This window comes from Thermobia domestica, chromosome 9 (genome assembly GCF_964235325.1).
Source record: "Thermobia domestica chromosome 9, izTheDome1.hap1.1, whole genome shotgun sequence".
NCBI classification, from domain to species: domain Eukaryota; kingdom Metazoa; phylum Arthropoda; class Insecta; order Zygentoma; family Lepismatidae; genus Thermobia; species Thermobia domestica.
This window is the reverse complement of record NC_137462.1, coordinates 178,453,570-178,470,733: the sequence shown is the minus strand read 5'-3', so window position 1 is coordinate 178,470,733 and position 17,164 is coordinate 178,453,570. Positions and strand designations below refer to the sequence as shown.

The following is a 17,164-nucleotide window of genomic DNA, read 5'->3' as shown; positions in this document are numbered from 1 at the left end:
TTCATTTCTCATCATCACCTTCCCCTTTAGCCTAGCCGGCAATACCGTGGGAAATAAAAGTGGAAGATTTTCATTGTAATAAGTTTCTTGTGTAGTTGGCTTCCTTGTTTCAGGTAAAATTGTAGTTTACAGAAGGCAGAATTTTGTTAAAAATCAGGAATAGATTACCTTTTCTTCTGTTTCAATTGGAACGTATCATTTTCTTTCTAAGTATTAATCTTATGTGAAGAAACTCTGTGCGGTCCTTTTATTTTTCTTGCGTTTGTCTAAACAGGTTTGAATTAATTTGCCAAATTACGGCGTTTGGTATGTATAATTTGAGTCAAAACCTATTACATTAACACCATTAAATAACGGGTGAAAGTCTTTTTATTTTCTTCTTTAAATATTGTCCACTAGGTGTAGTAGCAAAGAAATCAAACAACTAACACTCGACAATGGACGAAATCAATGGAAGTATTATGTCGAGTGTGACCCGACACCGGACTGGAATGAGCAAAATTTAAGTGTCGAGTCCCACTTGACAAAAGTCCGCAAAAACTTAAGAAATAAATTAAAGTTAAGTAAAACAATAAATCCGTACAATTCATAGATGTAAGTCGTACTTGAATTATAATCACAAATGAAACACGTGCATGAAATCTGTATTTTATATTATTTATTTCTTTATTTTACTGTCTTCTTTTAAATATATACCTGTGTGTAAGCAATTTTTTTTTTCAGCCCAAGAGGATGTGGATTCATTGAATATTCTGACTCCTATATGGTCGGTCTAGCTCTTGCTGCTCGACCTCACATAATAAATGGACATGAGGTTCGAATTGTGGAATTCACAATAAAACAGGTAATAGATGTTTTAAAGAAAAGTCATATCCGAAAGGTGTACAGTGACGCCGTTTATGTTGACTGCGTTAGTTTTACAGAGAACTTATATCCTTAACCACGTACAGTGTATCAGTTATATATATATATATATATATATATATATATATATATAGATATAGATATAGATAGATAGATATAGATAGATATATATATCAACAACCATGTATCAACTAAGTAGCTATAGAACTTTTGAAGCTTATCATTCATAGGGTAGCCTTCTTGAATTAAAAGCCAACCGTCATCAACATGTGCAGGTGGCATATATGCCAAAGCAGCACACATTTTTATATGAAATCTGACTTTGGCGTCCTCCTTGTACTCCCTTACCAAACCGATATCCTGCACTTTCCTCCAAATGCATTGATTAAAATGGTAATTACAACTATTGACATCCACTGCCGGAAATACTGCCTTCAAACTTGAAAGAGCTCCTGCTTTAAAGTCCATTATCATGGATTTCCGTTTCTACAAAGGTATAGAAATACCCAAATGCTCAAACAACTTATTGTAGGTTTCTTTCCTCCTGTTGGGTAAAAGAGCATACAGTACAGGGATTACATTGGTCTCCTACAGTGTGCTACTTACACCTACATGAATGGTGTAAATTTGTGAAAATAACCTGCAACAGCTTTTAAATGTCCCATCCATGAAAAACGTGGTCCCCATCGACGTAGTCTCCCTTCCTCTCATCGTCGCAGAAGCTAAAATTCTATCCTCTGTGCCGTGATCAAAGAGAAGTAAATGAACCGCCATTTATTTTAATAACAGCCTCTGGAATATAAATATCCTGTACGTTCTTTGGATGTGCTGTTAAATGTTATGCAGTTTTTCACAAGAGATAAAGGACACTTTTAACTGAAGAGAACAATGGCAGTTCAGTAACAAAATCATCTCCACGATTGATCATGGGACCCATTTCTTCACGTTATATTGCTGACACAGACTGAGGATAATCTCGAACACGTTTTCTCATGTTTTCCATACTCTTTCGAACCTCAATTGCAGCAGCATCCGTCTTACGCACGTGGCTCGATGCCCGTAACATTACACCATCTTTCGTTAAAATATGACCACCACATTTCTCCGTTTTTTTCTTCTAGGCATAACCAATTGATTGAATTGTCCTGGTTTATCCGATGAATGCAGTACTGATGCCCACTGTAAATAACAGACGGTTTTCCCTTCGCAGTGTGCACAATTTCGTTTTCCGCCATTTCTGTTTCTATTTTTTTTTTTTTTTTTAAAAAAAAGAAAGAACTAGTTGAGAAGAAGAAAATAATGAGCCTGCAAGTATTAATTTTAAATATATATCAGTAGCAAGAATACTAATTATGTAATGTTTAGAATCCTAGTTTTAATTGTAACTTTTTTTTTTTTTTTTTACAAATCTATTTCTTAACATGTATGTTTTTCACTTCTTAAGTCATCCCTAGGTAATTGAGAATACACTGACCTGTCGGCAAATATTTGTCCCGGAATAAGTCAACCTATATAGGTAGGAACCCTACTTGTAATTGTGATAGTTTGAAACCTGTTGGCCTATATATGGCTGCAAGAATGGAAAATAAAGGGTTTCACAAAAAGTTTAGTCCTGAACAAATTTCGAAGTCCCTGACTCCAATAATTGTGTTTGTTCTGTCAGAAAATATTTTTGAAACTTCTCTCTTCCCTGTTCTCCGAGTCCGCAATAAATTATTCTTAAAGGAATGTTATCTTGTTTAGTAGCAGAACTTTAAAACCAGGGCCTCCCCAAAATTTCTTCTCAGGGCTCTTTAGGCCTATAAACAATTCTTTATGTTTGTTTCTAACACTGACACTTAAAGACTAATGACTTATACAATGAATATACAAATAACTAATGGCAAAACATTACATTGCAATACAATATTATCAATTGTTTAAAAAAATAGCTTCACCTGAATCTAATACGTGCGAATGCTCTCATTACATTAACAGTCTTTTATATTTTCTTCCTAATATTATAATTAATTTACTTTTTAATTAATTTATATAAATACACTGACTGTATCAAGGGGAAAGCTAACTAAATAATTAAAGTAGCTCCGCCTTTCCCCATGATTCTGATGTAACTAAAAATTGCATGTTAAAATTATATGGGGCGTAAGTTTAGCTTGAATATGTTTATTGCATAAGAAAGAAATCGAAAAGAGAGTACTTACCACTTGAGGATATCAAAGAAATCTAAAAACACGGTATCTGATGAAATTATTACACAAGTTACAATTTTTCTTGCAGGATTTAACAGTCCTAGCCATAAAGGATTATATCAGATTGCAATACGACAAGCTTTTATATATAAGTCACAACAAGGAGGGAAGGTGAATTAAGCAATTATTTTACGTTTTGGTAACTTACAACAAGGGGAGAAATAATTGAAAGATTTTGTTTACCTTTTAGAATGTTTAGAATGCACTGCATTGTAATTGGTGGGATTGGTTGGGAATAGCTAATCAGATGTAAGGGACCTCAAAAGCTGTCTTTTATTATTGAAATGTTTTTCTCATTTTATTCATAGAGTTTTAGGAGGTCTAAAAATTAGATTGTTGGCGAAACTGTAACACGTTTAAGTTTTCCAAAATAAAATATATTGCTTTGCTTAGTGAGTAATTAGATTTGAATTAAATTAAGTACAGAAAGCAGAGCTTTTGAAGAAAGAGAGATATTACAATTGGATTTTCAATAACGAATTACATAGGAATATACTTTTCATGGAAATATCCCTATTGCCTCGTTAAGTTAATTGATATGTTTTATGTCAAATCTAACTCAAAATTAACATAAGTTTTATTTGCACTCACAGTAGAGGGAAATATATTTGACGAACAGTATCGTTGGCACGTACATTTTTCATAGCAAGGTTGTTCGGATGCTAATAACTCCAGAGGCAAACATATTTTACGAGAGGGAATTATATCTTCCATCATCTCAATGTAAATGAATCGGCCGCTCTTAGAACAGATAACAGTTCCTGTCGCTTCTAGAACTAACTCCTCTGCACCAAAAGTGTAAATAGTACTTTACCACCAAATTATTACCGAAACACAGGATATGGCAACGCCTACTAGGAAAGGAGTATTCTGAGCGTGGCCCCGTGATTATTTTAATAACAATTGTGGTTTGTAAATGAAAGGATTCTATCTTTTATTTCTAGCTCTTCTGAATTGACACTGATAATGTAAAATTAGTTGATTGTATGTTACAGGATTTTTAAGGATAAAATCGTATACATTTACAATAACAACAAAAAATTAAAATGTAGAAAGAAGACGTCAACTTTTAAGGTCGAAGATATTTTTTTGTTTGATGTAGAGAACAGTTGTCGAAATTATCATCAGATTAACACAGTAGTTGGACACATTATGTGAGTAAAACCTTTCGTTTTTGTTAAAGGTCCTGAGGTATCATTGTGTTAATTTTAATGTCTTCATTAGATTTAAAAAAAAAAAAAAAAAAAAAAAAAAAAAAAAAAAAAATATCAAAGATAGTCTGAAAATGTAGCGTGAAGTTAAGGAATTGCAGGATTGTAAAACAAGAAATTAAAATTGTACTGGTATTAGTTAGATATTTTACATTGAAAATTGATTTTCTTCCAACAGAAAGAGAGCAAAGAAGATGAATTTTCGAGGAAACTGTTTATCAGTGGATTGAGTGGCAACACAACCCAGAATTCTATTCGAAGTTACTTTGAGAAATGGGGTACTGTAGAGTACGTGTCTCTGGAGGTTCAGTCCGACCCAATCAGGTATATATCTGTTTTGTTTTCAGTAGTAAAAAAGATTTTGATTGCTCATTCATATATATATATATATATATATATATATATATATATATATATATATATATATATATATATATATTGGTCATTTGCTATATTTTTCTGATTGTTAGTACATTGTCGGGCGACTTTTAAATAAATCTGTGCCTTCTATGTAATTCGATCTCTTTTGTTTTCTTTTAACTGGTATATTGATTTTTTTTCCCGTAGGACTCACTCTTTTGGGTTCGTTGTATTTTCAAGTTCGTATATGGCAACTGCTGCTGCGGCCATAAAACATCATGTACTTGATGGTAAAATTATTGGAGTGAAATTAGCTTCAGATGTTATTCAGGTAAGTTGCCTAAGTAATTATTTTTGCAGTATATTGTAGTTTGATGGTGTTCATTGCCTGAAATATCCAAAGCCAATCTTTCCTATTTGTACACATATCGTTTATTTGCAAGTAACTGTAAATTTGTGCTAAATAATTCCGTCAGTCCAGGTTCATACTGAATAAAATGTCACTTTAAATTACCTTTATAAGTTTCTCATGAGCTTCTATAAAAATTCACCCTATTCTTTTTTTCTTTTCTTTTCTTTCTTGTGCTTGCGGGTTTGTATGATGTATTACTTCCAGTCATGCTCATTCCGTAACGTGTGTCGTATATACGAGGAATGACTCGGAAAAAAGATTGCAAAATCTATTATGGCGTATTTGAGACATAGCTAGAAGATCAACACACCTGATGGAGGCCCCTCAACACTAGTCCTCGATGTAATCACCCTTTTTGTTTAAGCACTTGTTACAACAGTAGATGAGATTTTCCATACCAGTTACACAGAAATCCGCGTCAAGTTCTCGTAGCCGCTCTGAGATAGCGGTTTTGACATCATGACATGCCAGATAAGGGTGTCCAACAATGTTCTTCTTTAAAGTAGGGGAAAAAGTTAAAGTCAGTGGCACCTAGGTCGAACTGAAAGGATTGTCGTTGGAGTGTAAAGAAAAATGAAGAGAAAAAGCATACGAGAGACAAATGTTTCGTCATTCCTCAGCCGCATTGAATATTGTCATCCTATCTGTCCTCTCCTATATCTTCCATTTCTGTAGAATTACAGTACTCCAACTACCTACCTGATAGAGATTTCTAGATGATCAGTTATTTTCAAACCTGGGAATCGGACTTCAGGACCATTTCAACGCATTTGCAATTATATGCCTGTTTTGTAAGTACGTGAGATTCACACACGTGAGATTCACATAGAGTTTTCCTTCTATCTCATCACAGAGACTACTAATAAAACATGAATATTATTTGAATGAATACTTCAACAAAAGGTCATACAATTCACAAATATGCTATGGATAACGATGATATGGCTGCACATGTACATTTCGTTGGTATGGGAAAAATTGTGAAAAAAAAGAAGAAGAGGAAAAAGAAGTAATGAGGAAGGAAGAATTCATTCTTCTTAGTTCGTCTTTTCTTTTTCCTTTTTACAAAATAATACGTGTCAAATAAACAGAATTTGACTGCCGATCCCAAAGATTACACATTCAAGGAAACGAGAGCGTTGTATAACCTCTGACCCCAACAATGGTTCAAAATTTAAAAGAAAACACTGAGCCATCCGTAAACCTAACATACATATTAACAAGCTTTGGTGAGCCAAAAATACATCCAAAATGTGTAAATTTTCTTCTATTGTTTCATTTCATCAACATTATTCAATATCTACTTGGTAGAAATAGTTAAGAGGGGATTCATGTATTGAAAGCGGAATCGGTAGGAGATAGAAATTTTAAATGTAGTTGTTTGTAAATGATATGGCCCGTATAACAAAATCTAAAATGAAAATTTACAGAATATTATAAAATTTTAGGTAGACTATGAAAAATGTGACTGGAAGATAAAAGTTAAAAAGATTAAGACAATGATGATTAGAAACGAATAGAGCTCTGTGTCAATGAAGAAGTGGAGCTGGAAAGGGGAAAATAGAATAGGAGGCAAATTCTAAGTAGCATCATTAGTGAATAGCTAAACAAGAACTATAAGTAAAAGCAAGGATATAAATGGCAAATGTGACTGCAATAACTCAGTAGTAAATTGGTTATCCTTGGTGTGTGGAATCTCTGGTTCGATCACAGCTCGCATCAAGTAAGCTTTGTGGTGTATATGGGGTTTTCGGGGTTCTCGGAGCATGATCATGGGACATTAAATTAAAAAGAAAGAAAAGTATGGCAAAAGTAGCTTTTATGAAGAAAAATATGTTTGAGAGGTGACTGGAACCGTTCGAAACATTGGTATGGAAAAGAATGGGGAAATTATCTGGGTACAACAACAAAAGAAAAACAAGGAAGAAATGTTAGCATAGGCTAAGGGGGAGGTCAAAATTAGTCTTTCAGTTTCAGAGTTCAACTAATATAAATTACTGCTGGACACCCTTGTAAATTATAGTTTTACATTGAATGCTTCTAATAGTTCGAATTGTTTCAGCGCAAGGCATAATGTAATAATTAAAGTTCCTAAACCTCAGCGACATCGGTGGATAACAAAATTAGCCGAACGAATGCTTTTTGAATATGGCTTTAACAATTTGAATACCCTACCAGAGGAGCTCACGGCTTTAAGAATTTATCTTTAAAGTTAATATTAAAATTGTAGTAATAATACGTTCCAAGTATTACTTAAGTTTGAACCTTCCGTTCTGTTCAATGTGTTAGTACTTTATTTATTTATTTATTTTAAGTAATCCCGCTGATAGTGAACATTTTTAAAATAATAATAAAAAAAAAATGTTGTGATCCTGTGATTCATATTACCATGTGCATAAAAAAAAACATGGTTCTCTAGAAATCTCATATGCTCTAACTATAACTTCAGTTTCTTCTTCTTTTATTGCTGGTGGTTTAGCAACTGTTGTTTTGTGAACAAGTTATAATTGATTTTTGATGTTTAAATTCAGACTGCCTTGTGTATACACTATTTTTAAATATCAGTATGTCAGTGCCGATAACGGTGTGTATTTACTCTACTACTGCGAAGGTAAGAGGTAGGCTTCCACTTGTATGTATATTGATACATTTCCGTATTCTCGCATTGAAGTTAAAATGCGTGATCGAATTTGACAAACGCGGTGTCGATAGGCAACTTACATCGTAGTCTCGCAGTGAAGCGTTGGGTAGATGGTGTCATGTAAAATTTAATATGTCAAACTTAAACTTCTAATGTCACTGAAACATTTTGTGTGAGATATCAAATGGAAGGATCTAGAAAGTATGTACTTTATGTATGTCTTATTATGTATAATAAGAACATAAATGAGAAAATGGCAATTGGGTAAGTTATTTTATTCTATTTTTTAGTTAATAATTACTTGCCACCTTTGAAACATTTACTGCCACACCAGATAGAAAAAAAGCACGGTATTTGGTTATAAAAAAATAGCTAAAATGCCTTTCTTTACACGGGCAGGATAAGGTTCATACAAAATACCTTAAAGTAAAGGAGTGAAATAAAGAAATAACGAAGAGCAACATCTTTCTTTTATTGTGTTATGTAAGCCTGTACAACAAGTATGTAGTTCTTGGTTGCATACATGTAAGCATTCTTAGAAACAATCAGAAACATGCATGAATTGTAGCCCCTCGCCAATTCCTCTAGAAAAGGCTTCGTGCGCGATTAGATCGAATGAAGATCTATTCACAAAATTTGGTGGCTCTAAATGAATCATTTCTATACGAAAACTGGATGAGAGAGACACATCTTATTTTATTTATTTGTATAAGTAGATTGGTTCTTCGAGAACAAAACGACCTTTCTTGAAAAAAACTTTTTTTTTTTTTTTAAATTAAGATTTTCACGAGTAATTAGCAGGGTTTTGACGAGGAAATTACCCATGAATGTTACAGCGTGGTAGCGTGTGTCGTATGTGCACCACGTGGCTCGCAGAGTAAAGATACGTGTGAGTTATGTTTGGTTCAAGAGGCCTCGGGCTTAAAACTAGCGTGGGTTTAAAATTCAACTCATACGACAATTTTGTGTTTTAAAAAATCAATCTCTGTATAATATACCGTATTATTTTAACGACTGATTTACTTTGTGTATATGTAAAGTGTTACACTAACTTCGTTTAATATTTCAGCCTATCGTACCACGAGCACCATATATTCTAAGTGATGACGTTGAGGGTGAATTTTCAAGTGAACCTGAAGAAGATCTGAAGCCTGACCCTATTCATCGTGATAACTTACCTGATTTTCAGCTATTTCCTGGTGCAGAGAATAAATTAGACGATTTCTTGAAAACAAAGAAATTAAGAAAGGTAAATAAAAAATAATTAATTAATAAAAATAATTAATTAAAAATAATTAATCTCATGGTGATATAAAAAATTTACGATATATGGCCTATAAACAACCAAGTATAATTTCAATTATATTTGACCAGAATTTCCTAAAATTAGTTCGTTATTTGATGATACATACCTCGCAACATTTTTGTCACTTTGGAAAGCTCTGTATTACACGTCCTGTCTTTAAGTTCTTAAGAGTTCGTTGTTAAGAGTTTGAATAGTTAAGTTTGTTAAGAGTTTGAATAGTCTTCTTCATATTTTCGAAACGTCTATCCTCATTTTGAATATATACCGGAAGAGAGGGTACTTGAAAAAAGAAAGAAAAAAATAATAACTTCAACTGGGGGCTAACTTCAACCTGAAAAGAAACACATGTTATGTGTCATGAAAATCGTATAACTTAAGAAATACACGTGGAACATATCTTTTAATGTAGTGTAAACTCATTCCCTTATTCTTGGCCGATTTCAATCTCAAACAGCGGGGATGATTGAATACGATATATTCCGTCAATATGAATTAATTTTTACGAAAGTTTGTAACGTATTTTTTATATATTTTTATATATAGCGTTACACTATAGCCCACAGTTCGAATATGTCTTAACATCTAGTCTACTAATTTACCAAAATTTACTTTAACACTCCATCTTGATATTAACTTTTATTATAATACGTAAGGAAGGAAACATTTACACCTTTTAAATAACATACATGTAGATTATACAAGATGGATCCTTATATTATATCTTATATCTCTCGTTGCTATGACGACCAATAACACATTTCGTCAGATTACTTTATTAACAGAACATCAATCACAATATCAGAAAGAAATTAATTCTATTTCTTTTTATAGTTTCTTCTTCTTCTTTTACCTAGCTTGTGCATATTTTAATAACACGTATTGCCCGTAAATACAAGTAAAGATGTTAAGAATACAAGTAATGATATTAAAAATACACAATATCGTTATAAGTTACGATTAAAATTGTTTTGTTATGAGATTATTCATATCCGGAAACCTCCAAGTGGTAATTTGTTTATTCCCTTTTATCTGCTTATTCTTTGCAGATTTCAGCCTCAAGCAGTGGGAAAAACCTTAAAGCAAATATACGCTATATTACACAGAAATTAAATAAATTTTGTAGAAGTTACCTGAAAAATTATTTATCTTTTTGATTTTTTTTTAATATGTGCAAATTCTTAACTCGGGAGTTGATCTTACCATCTTATTCTTCACGAATTTCAATTCCGAACAACAGAATTATTTCTAATGCCTCAAAGAAAGCACACACCAAGTTTCATTAAAATCGAATGAAGTTTACAGAAATAATGTTGGAATAGACATACAAATACATGTTGGGCGAACGACAGAACTGGCGTACGTTCGCCTTAATAAATTTGGTTTAAACGAGCAAATGATTTTTTTCTTTCCTTTCTTTTAACTTGGAGACTTCTAGACCGTATCATTGACAGATTTCAATTTCAACGAGGAGTAACTCTTAAACCTCCAAAAAAGCGCGTGCCAAATCACCCTTCTAACCATGACTGATCGTCAGTTATAGTCATTTAGAAGCGTGAAAGAAACCATACGCTATGTTTTGGGAGTCGGTTAGTTTTCACGAGAGTTGTCATTAAACATATTTTGAATGTAGGAGTGAATTCATGTCTTGCCTCTCAATGATTTCAGCGCCAAACAATGGAGGTAACTTGTAAATTCCAAACAGAATAATATTAGTTTTATTGAAAATTGAAAAATTCTCACGAAATTCGTCGTAAAGCGCATTTTTAAAATTGATAGGAGACTAAATTATCCTCCTTGACCGATTTCTACCTAAGCAATGGGAATGCTTGGGAAGCTTCAAGGAAAACACACGCCATGTTGCATGAAAAGCGAGTATTTTTTGTGATAGTTATCGTAGAAAATCATATCTATATTCGGAAACTTGCAGAATATGGCTGAATTCACCGTTTCTTGCTCCTTTAATCCAGGGAGTAAGGATGATTAAAAAGCCTTAAGGAAAATTGACACCAAAATCGAATAAATTTTGCGAACTAGGAACATTAGATAGACTTTACCCCGTTTTAGTCCTTTCTTCACACCATCACATTACGTATATGCACAAACTTCAAAACATGAAGTTGAATTTTCTCCTAATTTTTGACTAGCTGAAATGACCATTCTTCGCACGGGAAGAATAGGATTACGAGTATGCAAAATATTTGAAAGGTATATTCAAACTCCCTTTATCTCCTTAGGATAACTGTTTGAATTAAAGTGAAATGAAGAGAATTTCACTCGCTCCAAGTATTAACTATGTTTAAAAAAACGCACTTGAAATGAAACTGCCGTTATTTTTGTGAAAAATTTTAACTCTTTTCCCACTCAGATACACATTTCAATCCCTTACGTTCAAAAATTCATTTAAATGATTCAAACATTTCCTCACTTTGCATTTTATGAATGTACAGTAAGTTAGGAATTTATGATATTTTAAGAATTACTCCTTTTTCCTAGAAGCGGAATTTTAGAAAAGATTTAGCACATGACCATTTATTTTTAATAACGAGTTTACAAACTAAGTTTCGTCTCCCTAACGTGAGAGACTCGTGGGATACTCTTATTTTTGGCATACGTTTTAATCCGCTCTCCTCTCTCAGGAGAAGCATCTTAATGATGGTAGCATGATAAAAATCCGGCCCAAACCAACTGTTAACCATGTTCAAATATTAATTTCAAATGGTTCAGCCGTTTTCCGGTCATGATAAGACAAACAATCTCGATGTCATTTCTATATATTGAGAAAGAAATTATAGAATGTTTCCCCTTAAAAGCAGTATTCTCGAAAACGCTGCGACATTTGTCCGCTTAGTTTTAATGATGAGTTTGTAGACTGAGTTTCATCTCCCGAACTTGAGGGCTCCTGCGATGCTTTCTTTTTTTGATAAGATTAAATGCCCTTCTCTCCGTAGGATACACATTTTAATAAAGGTGACATGATAGAAACCGAATTTAAGGTAGGTACTATGTCCAAAAATTCATTTCGAACGGTTGAGCCGTTTTTCTGTTATGATGTAACAGACAGTGTTGATTTCCTTTTCTGTTTCCAACCTCAAATCACGGGTGGCTAAGTAGTAAAGTGCGTGGGATCCTTGGTTCAGTCCAAGGTCGCACCACGTGAGCTTAATGAACAAACTCCGTGTGTGTGTGTGTGAGTTCTCTCGGGGTTTTCCTGTATCCTCCCACTTTCTTCATTCCACTATTTCAATTATTATCATCATCACCATCTGCTTCAGCCTCGGTAGAACATGGGACGTTAAACATAAAGAAAGGCTTATTTGATAAGCTTGAAGAAAAGTACAAGTTAAAGTAAAGTTTCGTTAACATTGAATAAATTTTAGGAAAGTTGTCATCAAAAATAGACATATATATATATATATATATATATATATATATACAAATGTATAGAGTCTAATGGTACAGGTTTGTTTATGCTTGCTTCGATAATAATAAAAATTATTATTATTTTCTTCAGAGAAAGAGCAGTGAAAAGGAAAGACACTCCCGAGGTAAAGGATCAAAAGGCAAGAAAAACGAAAAGCATCACAGAAAGAAAAAGAAAAAGGAATCAAGCAAAAAGGTAACTTATGAGTTAGTGTAGTTCTTTATCTCTTTTTCGTAAACAAACGTATTCTGGGAATCAATGGAAACAAGATTAGTGAAGAGGAGGTTTTTTTTTTTAATTGAATGATTAAAAATAAGAATTAAATTAATGAAAAATCATTATAACACGACAATTGTTATTCGTTCCTCTTCTTACTGAAACAACTCCTATATGAAATTCTGAATACGAAGTGTTCCTGTATGATATATGTATGATTATCAGTGGAACTTATCAAAATGTGTTTTACTTTTATTTAACAACTAGCTGAAATGCTCGTTCTTCCCTTAGGGAGAATAGGTATTTGGAAAATATCTGAACCTTTTCCTTTCATTAGGATACGCATTTCAATTAAAGAATAATGATAAATACTCGAAAGATAGTCTGGTTCGGCTAAATTTTGAACATCCCTGTGCTCCCCTCCCCTGGAATTTTGGGAATGCTAGACCACGTGTCCCCCTATTTTTAATAACAAATTTATTTATAGAGTTTCGTCGTCTTAAGGGGCTTATAAGATACTCTGTTCGTGGCAGAAATTTTGATGCCCTTTACCTCCCTTAGGATACGCCCTTGAATCAGTTACATGATAAAACATCTAGCTTGAGATAGTTATTAAATGTGTTCAAAAATTCATCTCAAGCTGTTCAGTGATTTATACGTGATGCGATCAAAAACAACAGACAATAACACTTTCAATGGATGAATGAATGAATGTATATAATGTATGTGTGTAATGTATGTATATAGGTATGAATGTATGTATGTATCAATGTATGTATATAATGATGTATGTTATGTATGTATGTAATATATGCAGGGTTTAAAACAAACATGTTTTAAACGAGGGCTGTTGTTTTATTCAGTTTGTTTTTAAACTTTTAAACAAATTGTTTTAAACGTGTTTTTTTTTTTTTTTTTTTATGGTGTTTAGACATGTTTAAAACAACTAAAATATCAGATTGAAGAAGCTAATTTAATTTTCTAACAAACAACTCATCCTCCGCAGGATTTGTGCATGGAGTAAATTACAAGCAGAGTTATATTCTTATTATAACCGCAATTACTGAACGAAATTCTGTACATCAATGTGCGTATAACTAAACCAACAGAAATTCAAGTGAAATATTTGAACATTTAATTTTCAAGAATAACTTAGGTTAAACACACTATACACTATTCTAAGATCCAAATTCATAAATTCAAAACTTGAGTATTTTTTGGTCACTATCATTTCCATAATAATGAACAGTTCTCACATCATAAACTAGAAGAAATACTCTGACAAATACAATACAACTCATAGAAAAGAGCAGTGACTAGCCTACAAGGAGCAAATGACATTTTTTAACTAAACAGTTTTCAAGATATATCTCTATCTGCAACATGGACAGCTAACAATGATTAGTGTCTACGGCATAACAACACAATTAACCTTTAGACGCCCGCCGGGGATTTTAACAAAATGATAGACTCTCACGTTCGGGGCTCTGGTGACCCTCCTAATTATCACAGAGTCATGATTTATACACAGTTGGAAAGCTTATAGACCACAGATTCCAACGAGGTAACATTCGTGAAATTCCCGCCGTATTTGTAGAAACGAACAGACATAAAATCATTAAAAAATATGAAAATATTGACTTTGCGGGGCCCTGGCAACTCTTGCAGTCACCTGCGCTGACAAAATGATGCTAATGTGTAGGCCACATACTTGTGACAATAATATAAGAAATGGTAGCCATTGCTGCCATTGCGTAATGAATTCGTTTCATGTAGGAAGTATTAAAAAATGCGCAGAAAAATATTCATTGAATTAGACATTCTCTCCCCTCCCCCACGACAGTACCACGTCCATATGCAAATCATTTTTGCTGCACAAATCATGTATACGAACAAGAATTATGCTTGTAGACCACTTCAGTAAAATATGTCTTGCCTTACATGGAACCGTTCTGAAACTAAATGTAAATTAGCCAAATTTGACCCCCTCTTCGTCTATAAACAAAAGTACATATACAGGTTACTATTATGTAGAGAACTACTTCATTGCTTCACATACTAATTTTTGTAGATGTACCACAAAGGGGGAGGAATGGCCTCCAAAATCTGATGAAAAATTTAAAAAACGAACTTAATCCTCCCTCTCTCGGCCGTACATAAATACCCCCTACATACCTAAAATGTAGGGATGTGCATGAGCGAGTTCGAGCGAGTATTCCTTGAAACTCGACTCGACTCGAAACCGACATCATTGAACTTAACTCGAGAACTCGGCTCGAAAAATTTTCTCCGTTTCGAGTTTCGAGTCGAGTCGAGCAAAATCGAGCCAAATGCTGTGTGTGGTTTCAAGTACTTTCTTCAAGTATCCTACATAGACAATATAATTATTATCAATGATACTTACTATGACTACAACTTATTATTATAACACCAGCGTGTATAAACATGAAAGATAGGCGTTTTGTATCTAAAATTATAAACTAGTTGACTGCTGACCTCGGAAAAGGTGAAGTCAGGGAGGCAAGGACATCGTTAACGAGGTACTGTTCCGGAGGAGCAAGTATCCAGGCTCGAACCAAAAATCGTTAAAAGTTAGACTGCGTCGGCCAAACATGTTCAAACCTGCTCGGCTCGGGTTCTCAACGGCTCTAGCGGCTCGGCTCACAGCTCATTCACTATCGAACCGAGCCAACAGCTCACCCAACCGAGCCGGCTCGAGCCGATAGCTCACCTGAGCCGAGTAGGTGCCTTATCTCAACCGAGGCGGCTCGAGCTGCTCCTCAGTTGAATCGAACTGAGCCAGTTAACATCACTACCTGGGTTGGGCTTCTGCTTCGGCTCAAAAGTTTGATCGTGCAGGTCTCAGCCTTGGTGGTAAGGACTACCGTATATACCGGTGTTTACATGGGTGCTCACATTTGAGGCTGTCTCGTTACAAAAATCCATAGTTGTCTTGTTAATCGAGACGAGGCGAGATGCGAGCAGTGTCCCATCTTCTGAGTAACACTAAAAATGTTCCATATTACTGCTTACATTTTTTATGACTTTCGCTTTCCAGTCCAATCAGGCCATAATTTCAAAACGAGTTAAAACGAGCGAGCCGTTTATCAAACTCGACTCGACCTCAAAACAGTGACTTCACTCGAAACTCGACTCGAGAAAATTATCTTTGACTCGACTCAAAACTCGACTCGAATTTGCTTCGAGTTTCGAGTCAAGTCGAGTTTTAGCTCTACTCGTGCCCATCCCTAATAAAATGCATACTAGCGGAAGGCTTCATTCCTCAGGAGTACTTTGGTACCAAATCATCTTTTTAGCTTAATTAGGGGCTGAGCTATTGATGTTTGTTGTAAAAATAAATGTAATTTATGTCAAAAAAACTGAAACTCCAAAAATTTACTAACTTTGCCCCCTCCCTGCTCCCCCATATAAGCAAGAAGTACAAATATACGATGTTACCATGTAGTGGCCTACTCCTTTGCTTCACGTACCATTTTTAATGAATCTATCCCCCAAGAGGGGGAATGGCTCCCAAAAAAACCGTTTAAAAAGAAAGAAAAGAACACGATATTTAACCTCTTCCCACCGCCATGTGGCACCCCCACATAGATAAAATGTACACCGGCGGAAAGCTGCATCCTTCAGGAATAAATTGGTTCCAAAACCATCTTCCAGCCTTAATTAAGGACTGAGCCATTGAGGTTTAAAGCTCTGATACAGCAGTTGCATCAATGGGCGTTTAAAGATTAAGAATGCAGACGACCAGTAGAACGTAACACAAAGAAACTACATATTCAGTGAACAGAAATCTTGAAAATCCCGATTTCTTTCTCCGGAATTGAACATGTGGACGGATCGAGATTAGGGAAGTTCCCGAAATTTGATCTAACGGTTGAATATAGATGGCAAGCAATACCTGTGAGCGTGTAAAAATGGAATATATATGCCTATTTAGATTATTAAACAAAATTAACATTTTAAACGTGTTTTTTGTTTAAAACAAAGTACCTTGTTTTAAACGTTAAAAACGTTTTAAACATAAAAAACGTTCTTTTTTTAAACTTTTTTTTCAACCCTGAATATATGAATGTAATGTGTGAATGTAACCTATGAATGAATGAATGTAATGTATGTCTGTATGTATGTACATGTAATGTATGAATGTGATGTATATATGTAATGTAGTAATGTGTGTTTGTAATGTATGTATGTACATGTAATGTATGAATGTAATGTATGTTATGTATGTATGTATGTATGAATGTGATGTATGTATATAATGTATGAATGTAATGTATATATGTAATGTATTTATGAATGTAATGTAATGTATGCATTTATGTAACGTGTATATGTATGTCTGTAATGTATGAATGTACTGTATGTATGTATATATGTAATGTATTGATGTAATGTATTTATGTGTGTATGTATGTATGTATTTAAGGAAAGGTATTCAGTTTCGTTTTTCGCAAAATTTACCT

At 33.9% G+C, this 17,164-nt stretch overlaps 1 protein-coding gene across 5 annotated transcripts in view; it reads left to right on the top strand.

Annotated features, from left to right (window-relative positions):
- Window positions 1–17,164, top strand: part of LOC145660465 (uncharacterized) — a 146,643-nt gene that overhangs the window by 57,901 nt on the left and 71,578 nt on the right. For all 5 annotated transcript variants that reach the window (XM_081725524.1, XM_081725526.1, XM_081725523.1 and 2 more), the window contains exons 11-15: window positions 724–844; window positions 4,503–4,648; window positions 4,892–5,015; window positions 8,807–8,986; window positions 12,555–12,659. In XM_081725524.1, the coding sequence (XP_081581650.1) occupies window positions 724–844; window positions 4,503–4,648; window positions 4,892–5,015; window positions 8,807–8,986; window positions 12,555–12,659 (676 nt within the window). The remainder of the gene's footprint in view (window positions 1–723; window positions 845–4,502; window positions 4,649–4,891; window positions 5,016–8,806; window positions 8,987–12,554; window positions 12,660–17,164) is intronic.